This window comes from Phragmites australis, chromosome 14 (assembly GCF_958298935.1).
Source record: "Phragmites australis chromosome 14, lpPhrAust1.1, whole genome shotgun sequence".
NCBI classification, from domain to species: Eukaryota; Viridiplantae; Streptophyta; class Magnoliopsida; order Poales; family Poaceae; genus Phragmites; species Phragmites australis.
Genome location: NC_084934.1, coordinates 29,162,682 through 29,174,732, shown reverse-complemented (window position 1 = coordinate 29,174,732; position 12,051 = coordinate 29,162,682). Strand labels below are relative to the sequence as shown.

Here is a 12,051-nt window from a genome sequence, read left to right as displayed (position 1 = left end):
GTTCTAAATATCTTATACTATTGACTATAGACTGAAAAACAAAGACCTGCAGAGTTTAAAGAAAAGTGCAATTCAACTAGTACATGCTAATAGTGTTCAAAATATTTCATTAATCCCTTACAAATATTTAGTGGGTTTTGTGTAACAATTTAATTTGTTCATGACGCTTTTCTCCATATTGTGGACCTACCAATACCATCAAAACTCATATGAACTTATACCTCAAAAGTACAAACAGGAGATGCATGGTCATATATCCTGCAAAAGTGACAACAAGATGGGTAGAATAAACTACCTTATGGACGACATCATCAGGCTTCCAACTCAGATATGACAACTCTAGTCATCTTGGCATCCTTGTGGAGCCGCATTCAGCAAGCAATACCCTCCAGGAGACCAGAAAATTGTTGTTTTGACACTTGAGAGAAACGGCTTCGACGATTTGCCATTTTAAACGCTGGACACGCCGAAATGCCACTCGAAAGGATGGCACTTTGATATTATGACATTTTGGCCTTTTAACACCATTTCACTTTCTTTTCCTTGTTTTTGTCACATGAAAAGACCATCTTGCCCTCCATGCTAGCCGATGCACTCCTGGGTCGTGGCTTGACATTTTTCTTTTCGGACCGGCGAGGTTGGACACGACGAGCGCCGCGGACGCCCCCCCTCCGGCCTCGGCGGCACCCTTCCAGCTGAGCATCTCCACGAGCCGCTCCACGACGGCGGGCGACGTGCCGACCCGGCGCGGTGTGCCGTCCCCGAGCTGCGGGCTCGCCGCGACGTTGAGGATGCCGACGGTGACACGGTAGCCGAGATAATATATTTTGTGAGAAAATCTTAATCAAAAGTTATGTTCTTTGGGCCTATGTGTAATTTCGATGAAGCGTGGGGTGAATATCAATAAAAACTATATAGTTAAGAGACTTTTTATGCGGTCCATGACAGTAAATAAATGATTTTATGGATGGTGGAAGTTTGGCTCTGCCATCTTTCTGGAAATGTGTAGAAGAATTACATTTATCGTGTATCTATCGTGCATATACATAGGCTTTGTGAGTTGAGAGAGAGTTTTCTGAAACCTATAGACGTAGATTCTTTTTTTTGCGCATTATTGTCATAGTTTGTGTTGATCTATGCTATATAAATGTATATGTAGGAGGTAAAGCTTTGTATAGTAGTATAAAACATTTGCTCCGTGTGTTGGATTAACTTGGTTTAAGAAAAGGGCGAGCAAAGCAATCTTAATGGAGAAACGTTGAAGAATCGTAAATTAGAGGATCTAAGTCTTATGCTTATTAATACGGCAAGGGAAAAAAAATCTGTTGGATTAATGATTAGAGCGAACATAAAGCGACATACATATAGATTTCGATGACAATAAATAAATGCTTTGTTATATTGACGGTGAAGATAAGTCAGGTCTTTGTTTTTTGGATAGTGGCATAGTGAACGGCACTTGGAGTTAAATGTAGTATTGTCATAGATGGCAGTAACGTTGATTATTAAGTTTAGCACATTATTATAAGATCTAATAATCAACAATACCAAAGTACTACCAAACATGCTTATCGTACTGGTTATCTAGAATTATAAGAGTAGTTTTGTTCTTCATATATTCGTGGGTGCTAAGGTATATATCGTCACCGTTAGGAGATCCTGACACTTTCCTGCTCAAAGTATATGGTTGCAGGCGTGCATGGCAGTGCAGGTCAGCTACGCTTAGGGAGTGATTAGTTACTGCATCCAAAGATCTTAGCTCTGCGAATACATATAATCTCAAAGAGAAACGTGTTTAATTGTCTACATACACTGTTCCAACCTAACCCGACAAATACAAATATACGCTCGCAACCTGACTCGAGATTCGAGCTTCCCTTCGCAAACTAGAGGAGCGGATGCAGACTGTTACATCCGCTCGTACAAGCTTACTCACTTGTCAATATCACAAAATCACTTTCATATAAGCAACCAATCAGAATCTCAGCTCTTGCATCCATCCATGCGACTTCAGATTCAATCAACTAAACAGAAACTCAACTCAGTCTATCTAGACAGATACAACCAACCAAATATTTTTCTCTTCAACACTTTGCATCCGCTCAGCCTGCTTCCCCTTAACCTGTGTATACGATCCATACAAGCAACAGGATATATAAGCAACCAATCACACCCTTAGTACCTTAGATAGTACTGTTGGTCTACCATTATATACATATAATGTTATAGGAGGATCAATGACAATATCATCATCTGTGGATCGTAGGTTAAGAGGCTGGCCAACAGAGGTCAAAAAGCAAGCCCAAAAAAAGTTGGAGCAGGCTTCTTCCTGTGGCAAAAGGCAAGTAGCGCTACAAAGCTAAAATGCGTTCATTATTTTAGTCGGTTGTAGGTAAAAGAGGAAGGAATTATTAGTATTTTTGTGCTACAGTTGCAGAAACTGTCTAGAGAAGTGATATATGACTCGAAGTGACCCTCGTTGATTGCTTTTCTGCGTATGAGAAGTTTTGAATTTAGGCACCTTTGTGGCTCCAGATGTGATCTACTGGGAAGTAGTTGTGCATAGATGCACAATGATGTAACAACGCTAGTATTAAGGTTGATTGTAAAAGGCAACATGCAAATTCTGAGATAGGAGGGGTTTCATTTCGTACTTTTGGGCTGCCAAGAGAAGCAATGGGTCGGCTGCTGCTCTAGGAGTGTCATTCTTGCTCTTTTTGTGGGTATTATTGTCCTCCTAGACAAGCAGGAAAGGATGTGAGTAAAAGTGGGTCAACAGGATCGATTATGATGGAGTAAATGCATGGAGGATTAGTTACTGAAGAGAAAAAGGCATACTTGCCTTTCCAGCATCTGTGCTATCTTCGAATAGCCTTTTTCGAGCAGCAGAATGTTTAGACGCATCAGCAACATCCTTGCATGTCATATAAATAAACACTTGATACATTATGCAATAGAATGATAAGGATATTGATCTCGTGTGTATTAGTCGTGGGTACTTACGGAAGCTCAATTTTCTTGAATGGCGATTCACCATGTTACAGTGAAGGAGGAGGGGTGTCAGAGGATGAACTCCTCAAGCGGGGATCCGGAGGGACCCCTTTAAGATTCGGTCGGGGGATGATTCTGAATCTATCTCGTACATGAATTAGTGAGAGTAAATGAGATGCAGGCGGGATGGATGATCGGATGCTAGTGAAAATAAATGTTTAGGGGATTTTTAGACAAGTTCAGGCTGCACGGAACGTAATACCCTACTCCTGTGTGTATACTATAAATGCTATAGGAATACCTTTATCTGGATCTCTTGTGTTACAAGGATTTCTGTCCAAGTCTAGAGCTTCGTGAGTTCTGTCTGTCGTCCGTTGAACTTCTTGAACTTGTCTCCGTCTTCTCCAACCTCTCCGTCTTCAAAGCTTCTGTCCTTCTCGTTGGGGTGCACCCCCTCATTTTATACCGTCAGGGGGGGCTTGGCATGCCCAGAAAGGAGGGCACGAGTCCCCATGAGCCATAAATAGAAAGCAACCATTATGGGCTGCAGCTTGATGTTACGAGGGGTTGAAAAATACAACCCGACCGGTCCTGTCGTCATCATGTCGCTTTTTAGCGGGTGCAGCAGGGGGGCCCACCAGGCAGCCACCGAGCAACCTCGCGTGCCCGCCCGATCAGAGCAGGCCTGACATAGCTGGGCGGCAGGCGATGTGCCTCGAGCCCTGCGACGATATCCCAAGGCGCGCCGAATGACGCGCGATGGGACCTGCCGCATTAAATGTCCCCACGCCTCCCTGAGACTGACAGCAAGCGTGGGGGAAGTGGTTGGAAGTGACAGGCCACGCTCCTTCTTAAATGCAGCATCGGGCCTCTCACCAATTGACACCTCACCGTTGAGCCCTTGTGGGGTCTACCGGCGAGGGACTTCTCAGGTCCTCGGGGAACTCTGGGTGCTCGGGGGACTACTGTTCATAGCCCCGAGCGCCCTCTCCCGGATATGCCTTTTCTCGGTCCTCGGGGAACTCGGGTACTCAGGGACCACTGTTCATGGCCCCGAGCATCCTCTCCCAGAACTGCCTTCTCGAGTCCTCAGGGAACTCGGGTACTCGGGGACCACTGTTCATGGCCCCGAGCACCTTCTCCCAGAACTTACGCTTCTCAGATCCTCGGAGAACTCGGGTACTCAGGGGGCCACTGTTCATGGCCCCGAGTGCCCTCTCCCAAAACTACCTTCTCGGGTCCTTGGGGAACTCGGGTACTCGGGGACCACTGTTCATGGCCTCGAGCGCCCTCTCCCGGAACTGTGTCTTCTCGGACCTTCAGGGAGATAGTCCCCGAGGGAAGGCGCCACTTGGCACTCTGCTGTCCTGGCCTCGGGACTCAGGGACCCTTGGTTCCCATGTCACCGACAAGGGGTCTACAATATAAATTTAATATACTACTATTATATCATAGTAAATAGGTGATGTATGTTTTTATGTGTTATTAAATAGACCACAAGAAATAGTGCACATTTACATTGTCTAACAGTACATTTTCGGTAGCCGCTTTTTCAATCCTTAATTGTGAAGAAGATGCAATGCTCCTGAACCCAGATGGATGGGTAGTATCGGGTAGAACGGTATAGGGATCGATAGAATAGTTGTCTGGCTGAAATCTTGACTGGGAGTTTAATGATGTTGGGTAGGTGAGTGGATGAATTGTCATCTGGGAGGTTGGTGGACCTCTGTGGTGGTTGTCTCTTATATATGGAAGTGCATGTTGTCTCCCATAAGCAGTGATGATGGAGTTGACCTGATATAATTTTTGAGGATTATAGTAGCTCTGATCTATTAAGGTAATTGCAAAAGTGAATTTCAAGGATACTATGGCTGCAATGTCTGGTGGTGTGTCATTTACAAATCTTGATACTCTCAGAACCTGTTGGATAGGTCTACAGACAATACGGCGAGCAACTTCACCGAAAGCGATCATTTCAGCTTCGGCAGTTCCATCACTTCCAATAAGCATAGTTTGTACCTATAGAAGTGGAATTGTACAGGGTATTAATCAGTGCAGATTTAATTGTATGAAAAGGGAAAAGAAAGTGGTAGCCAGTGTAGGAGCATGTGTTGCTTCGGTAACCGTCGTCATTTGGCATGTAGGCTCTACTGCATCTGTTACACGATGGAAAGCACCATGGGTTGCTTAGGACTAGATATGTGATAGTAACAGTACAGCGGCATTCACCTTCCTATGATCGGAATTATTTAGTGATTATTAGAAAATGCAGCTAATAGTGGAATGTGTTATTTCAAGATGGGGAATTATCATGGGAAGAACAGTTGTTTCAATAGGCAGTAGCAGCGATAGCATGCATGATGTCTACCGGGAAGTCATATGGATCCATTGCTTCTAAATCGTGTAGATGCTTATCTTCGAGTTGAAGTGGTTCTTGCGGTGGCACTGCTTGCTATGTAGGAGTGGCAGTACGTTTGATCGCCAGCCATAGTAAGCGCAGTGCGAGCATTTTTTTTAAGAACCAACCCATCAAAAATATATTCAACCACAATGAAACCATATATGCTCTGAAGACAGGCAATAGCCTAAAGAGCAACTTGCTCATAAGCAGCTATGCGCCCTGCCTCAGCGCATGACCAGAAAAAGAGTTGGCGCGGGGTACTTTGCAAGTTCAGCAAAGGTAACTCAATTTCTACTCCGCAAAGGACACTCCCATTGTCGGCAACTTCATAGAGCAATGAGGCGTATGGCAAGCAGTACCTAGCCGCGACAGCTTATAGGAGGGAGATAAAAGAGGCTCCAATGGTAAACATATGGTTACCCCAGGTTACTCTGGCTATCTTTTTTTCGCCAGGCAGAAAAGGAGGAGGGGATAAAAGAAAAGGGGAAAAAAGGAAAAGGGAGCGGGTAAAAGGGGAGAAGGGGGAAAAAAGGAGTAATAACAGCATAATGTAACAGAGGCAATAAAAATACGGTTAATAGTTTCATGCACAAGATAATCGACAATAAGGTCTCCACATAATATAGGTATGAACGAATTATTCAGAGACAGTAAGAGGAGGGGACATATCTTACCAAAATAGCACACTCAACCCTGCGGCACACTTCTTGCGGATCAAACAACACAAAGAGCTACAAGAGGAGGAAACATGCATGGAAAGGAAGAATACCCGTTAGCCTAATAAGCACTAATCAGTACATCAATGAAATAAGGGAGATGGTTTTTTAAATTGTTCTATCCCACAAAGCAGGAGGGAGAGGAAGCGAGGCTAGTGTAGGGGGTTGAAGTGAACAAGAAGCCAATAATGCCATACCAGAGGCGACGAACAAAAGCAGCAAAAGCAGACCGGAATGGATCCCCGCTCGTTACTTCTTCGCTGCAATAGCTAGGGAAACACCAAAAAAAATATTAAGCTCAGATTGGGTTCTATCCCTTGGCGGGTTTTTTTTTTTTTTTTTTGCTTCGTACGCGAACAAACTAAAAAAAGAACCTATACATCCAACTAACAAGCAGCAAGCAGGGAGCAACATCAGGTCATATGAATTCAATCACAAGGAAGAATAAACAAACACGCGCCAAGGCAAACACAAAGCAAAAACAAACACAAAAACAACGGACAGACACACGAGGAAACCGAAAGCGACGGATGAAACAAGGGGCAAATGAGCCAAATATCCACACAAAGTCGTGTGAAAAAGGACATGAAAACCTTAAAATCATCAAAGGAGAAAGAGATCCAAGGATACGGGAAAAAAGGGGAAGAAAGAGAGCTTCAAGTCGGTTTCTCTTTCCCCTACTACTCGAACAAAAAAAAAAGAATCGATAGATGTGACCAACGAGCAGGAGAAAGCGATAGGAAGTAATCTGGGGAGAAAAAAACAAACAACACCTCCTGTCGATTCCATCGACATAGAAAGTGACCACCAAAAAGGAGAAACAAATCGAAGGGGTGCTAGGGGAAGAGACATGGATCTAGCCAATTAAAAAACAACCACTGAAGGAACCCAACCCACGGGGATTCAACGGGAACTACAAGCTGAAAATTGCCATGAAAAGGGATTCGAAACGCGAGCACAACCACTTACCAGAACAGACAAGAGTGAGGAGCCAAGAACCGAGACTGAGGAGCCAAGAAGCATACCTCGCAAACAGCAAAGAGACGAAAAGGGAGGAGAAAGGAGGGGGAGCCTGGTTTCTATCGCCTGGCCTACACCCCGCCCAACTGTTCAGTGGAGCCCACACGCGCAACACAGGCCACAACATGGAGAGCCAACCGGGGGGTGGGGGACCGCTCCTGCCTAGGCAACCTGGCGCCGCGTGGACCGAACTCGACCAGGACGCAGCCACGCTTGCCCACGAGGACCACCAAAACCTTCCCGCGAACACGACACCGACATGTGCACCGCAGAAGAAGCCACGCTTGCCTGGCACGCAGTGGACGGTAGCACAACCGCAAGATCTTACCTAATAGTAATAACTGCCGCTGGTTTGCAATCAGAGATCGAAAAATGGTTGGTAACCATTCGGTTACTGCGGTTATCGGTCGATTTAGTTCGCACCGTATTCATATCGATCGATTTTCGATCAAACTCAGATTCAAAATTTAAAAAGAAAATAAAAAATTTAACAAAATCCATCCGATTTTCACCAAATTACTATACGGTTACCATCAGCGGGCAGTTTTTGGTGGTCAAACGCTTTTGTGAACCTTGTTTGCAATTGGCCTATTGCCTTAAACGATCAACTCGCCACGCTGAAGATTTGCACCGTAAATTGCCTTGTGGTGTAAACGTTCCGTTTTGCTCACATTTTAATCACTTGGCTCCATTTCGTATTACCATGGTTATTCAACACTCAAAAGCACTTTGTTTTCCATTTTTCATACTATGAGAACTCAGAAACATTTTTGTATACCTCACTAAATCTTACTAGCCAGTCTTTTGCAACAATAAATTTCCCTTGTTTAGGTATTTATGCGTATTCCAGATCGAGCTAACCCACAACATAGCTTAAGCATTGAAACTTTGAAATCCCAGACAACCGAATACAAGATAATAGCAACCCTCATGACATATATTGTTTCAACTAGACGAGAGTACACTTGTTTCAGTATTACAACCAAGATTGCTGATCAAACAGCATTGGCAATCGTCAAACCATTCACATTCATTATCAGGTCCCAGAAAACCTTCTAGAGAATCAGGAGGACATGAGGATACTGAAAGCAGGAACCTAAGTTACCAAAAAAACATGGCTTAAACTAAAAAAAAAAAGGAAGCAGACTATGAAGAACTTTATGATCTGTGCTGCTCCATTCAGTTTGGCATGTGCTGACCCATGTCGATAGAAAGTGATCATGACGAACAACCAAACACCTACAATGCAATGAAGTGTGTCAAATTACTGGTAAAGACAAGAAACTTCCAGATAAATTTCCATGAGGGCTGCAAACTTACTCCGGCTAAAATGTCTTTAGAAAGATTCAATTTAGTTTTGGCACTTGTCTCCCCAACTGGATTATTTTGACGAATTGGACGAGCAGTTTTTGTCTCAAGGACATTACTGGGATCTGTTCCTTCTGTCTTCTGCTTCTGTTTCAAAGATAACCACAAGTTTATACAAATTCAATTACTGAAACTTAGCTCTAAACAGCATAAAATGGGGAAAAACATGTAACGCTCAATTGTCTATGATCCATACAAAATCAGAGTCTTTTAGAATCCATTGATGATTGTTCATCTGTGACAAGAATATAGAACCAACGAGAAAATCATCCCATAGGAGTATAGGACCACGAAAAAAAGCATGCCGACAAGTGCCACCAGAGAGACAGGAATGCAAGAAATATCGTACAATATACTAGAAGTATGCAAAACATGACAGACCTTTTTCCTGCGCTCTTGAATATGTTTCAATACACGAGACTTTTCAACGTTGGACAGGTAGTGATCACGTTGTTTCTTTGCAGCTGCTATCTCCAAGGTTAATTTCTGCTCTCTGATATGAGTCTTCTCAGCTGCATTATATTCAAAGGATTAGAAAACCTACCAAGGTGTTTTAATCATAAAGCACTTTAACAGAAGTTTATATAGTTTTTCTAATTTGGACTTTTCACATACCCATTTCACCAACCAGATCATCCCATTTGAACTTCCTGAGGTATTTTATGTTCCAAATATCGTAATAAAATGAAGACCTCTTCTTCCCACCTAATAAGATACAACATTAGCAGACATTCTTCTAGAAATTGCCAAGGCAAACACAATCTTTGTAGCACACATACTATAGTTTTAATGCAAGAACTACACCTCTTCAAACAAGCTAATAAGGGTCAGTAAGAAAGAAAAAAGGGAAAGGGATGGCATGGCTGGAGAATTAAGAGCGATAGTTCCTCCATGATTTCATAGATACAACTACTCTACCCCTGAGGTACAACCAATAATAACATAGAAAGAATAAATGGTAATGAGAACAGACCTGTTTGTTCACCATTAAGCAGATTAGCCACCCTCTTGGCAACACTTTTCTTTGCAAATTCAATCCACCTAAATATTTGGGTAGCAGAATGAGTACATACAAATAATGAGCCGAACACTAGAAAATGATTTCAGGCTGCAGTAAAACTGTCCACAAACGTAATAAAGCTGACAATGATATGAATAAATGCACATGTTTTGACTTTCATAGTAATATTTCAAATGAAAACTGCATCATTTGCCAAAGCAGTGCATCCCTGTTTTTTTTTTCCGTCCAAACATACCCTTCGGAGTAAGCCTTCGCTTTAACAGTAGTATGCTTGCGATGACCTTGACCTGGATGACATTAGTATATAAGAAGTTAGGTTTTTTCCAGTTCTTAAATGCCCACTATTGAAAAACTAATATATTGTGTTATGTAAGAAGCAAAAGAGCAGTTCACACTGATTTTTTTTTTCTTTCAAAACCGACACTAAGACATCTAACCACAGAAGAAAAAAAAGAATTAATCAGGATGTAATAGCGGTATATTGCTATAGCAACATGCACTTCACTTAGCATGCAAATCAGAACTAACATCATGCAAGGAGACACTCCAGTCGACCTTTTCCCTCTATTTTCACAAATGCAAGCAATACAATGCACAAGTAAACCCAAACACCATGAACAGCCTTCGGTCAAGGCGACATGCTTGCAACAGTGAACTCTCACAAATTTTCAGTGGTATAGTGCCAAATGGTATTTCGTGATAGTGATTGAGTAAATCTCATTGGATCAATCATCAAATAATTTTCTAGCGAGCTCGATCATATTGTTTTCAAACACATTATGCTCCTCAAATAGGCACAAGGTTTTGGAACAAGTCTCCATATCCCACCCAAATTGAAGAGAACATGAGCATTGATTCTTCGTATCACCTTCGGGCACGAAGTAAATCCTCAGCACCTCGCCGTACTTGGAGAGCATCTGGCGGACGTGCGACGGGTTCATGTGCGGAGGGACGCGGCTGAGGTAGCACACCCCGCGCTTGCCGAACCCGCCCAGGCTCTCCCACGGCCGCTTCCTCTTGCCCCCTCCTCCTTCCTCGTCTTCACTCCCAAGGCCTTGGTCGTCCAGCTCCTCCTCCTCTGGGTTGTCTTCCTCCTCGACCGTGTACTGGTCTCTCTCGCTGGTCTCCGCCATGGGTACGTGCCTCAGGCGGCGGTGGTAGTTGCTTGGTGCCACCGACGGGGCAGGGGAGGTGTCTGTACGCTTGTGGCGGGGGTTACCCTATGGCCTAGGCGCGGGGGGAGGCAAGGGCCTGAACGGCGGGCGGTTCCCGCGGCGGCGCCGGCGTCGGGAGAAGGGGCTCGCGAGTGGGAACGGCGCTGTCGGCGTGGGCTGGCAATGGGATTCGGGAGGGTTTGGCGGGCAGTGGAGAACAACGCTTGTTGGGCCGCGTGGGCTCCAGAAAAGAGATGCGGATGACTTTGACCTTTTTATTTATTATTTTTTCTAAATCCGAAAATTATAAATATATGGGTTCTTTGTAAAAAATTCAACTATATACTACTTTCGGTCGTTGAAAGGGTGACAGAGATGGACGACATGTTTATCGGGATAATCCCTGACAATGAATACGGAATGTTTCGGACGACAGATGTGTTGATTGACGTTTCTTCGTGGTAGTATTAGATGGATTTAAAAAGGTGGTGATTTATGCAGGTTCAAGCCTTCTATAAGATAATAGTTCTATATTATATGTATTTTTTTTATAGATTGGATGAATTTATTCTCCTATATCCCTTTACAAGCTAAATTCTTCTCTTCATATAACAGGGAAAAGAGAGTACATATAAACGGGTTGTGCCAAACAATACATCAAACCTACTACTGATGAAATCAACTACTCCTTGATCATTATTACGGGAGTCTGCATGCTCATCCTGCTCTAGTCGCCCTACAGACCCTGTCACGTCTATCGAGCGCTGTCATGTTTGCGTGCAAGACCATCCTAGCATTTAATAAATACTACAAGACGAATCATTCTTACTTTTCGTCTGCCCACTATCATACTTGCTGAAAGAATGTGTATAGGGAAGAAAAAAACTTGAGGAGTCCTGTACTGAGCAAGGAATCGACAAAATGAACTGAAAGTTCCCCTTTCCTTTCCTGTTCTTCTTCCTCCCAAGGAATCATTGGCGACTTCTTCTCACGTCGTGGTGATCCTCGCCGACGGCCATGGGAGTTATGTTCGGTGAGAGCTCGTCGACTTTCTCACGTGGACCGCCCGCGGCCACGGGGTATGACTGACAGTATGGTGTGTACATTCAGATCTTGGTGCCTTTGTGTAGTACCTAGTACGTACATCGTTCGTTCGTTCATCATCTGCTTTTTATTTGGCCACCGGTGCAGCTGTAACTGTAAGCAACAATACACGATGTATTCATCATTCATTTTCTGCCTATTTCTGCCTCTGCATTTACTTGGATACGGTCATACAGATGAGAGACCGAGACACTCGAACCCCACCGTAGTCGATCTGACCAATCACTTGGCCGACTGCGGTGGCGACGAGTATGAATCGGCCACCACGGTATCCTC

The 12,051-nt window shown here is 43.8% G+C and overlaps 1 protein-coding gene across 1 annotated transcript; it reads right to left on the bottom strand.

Moving 5' to 3' along the window:
• Positions 1–8,044: 8,044 nt before the first annotated feature.
• Positions 8,045–10,894, bottom strand: LOC133889969 (pre-rRNA-processing protein ESF2-like). The gene is made up of 7 exons (XM_062330396.1): positions 10,386–10,894; positions 9,753–9,804; positions 9,470–9,537; positions 9,112–9,201; positions 8,878–9,008; positions 8,449–8,583; positions 8,045–8,367 (listed from the first exon to the last, which is right to left on the bottom strand). Exons 1-7 carry the CDS (start codon positions 10,648–10,650, stop codon positions 8,347–8,349), a joined length of 762 nt encoding a protein of 253 aa, XP_062186380.1. The 5' UTR covers positions 10,651–10,894; the 3' UTR covers positions 8,045–8,346.
• Positions 10,895–12,051: the final 1,157 nt, after the last annotated feature.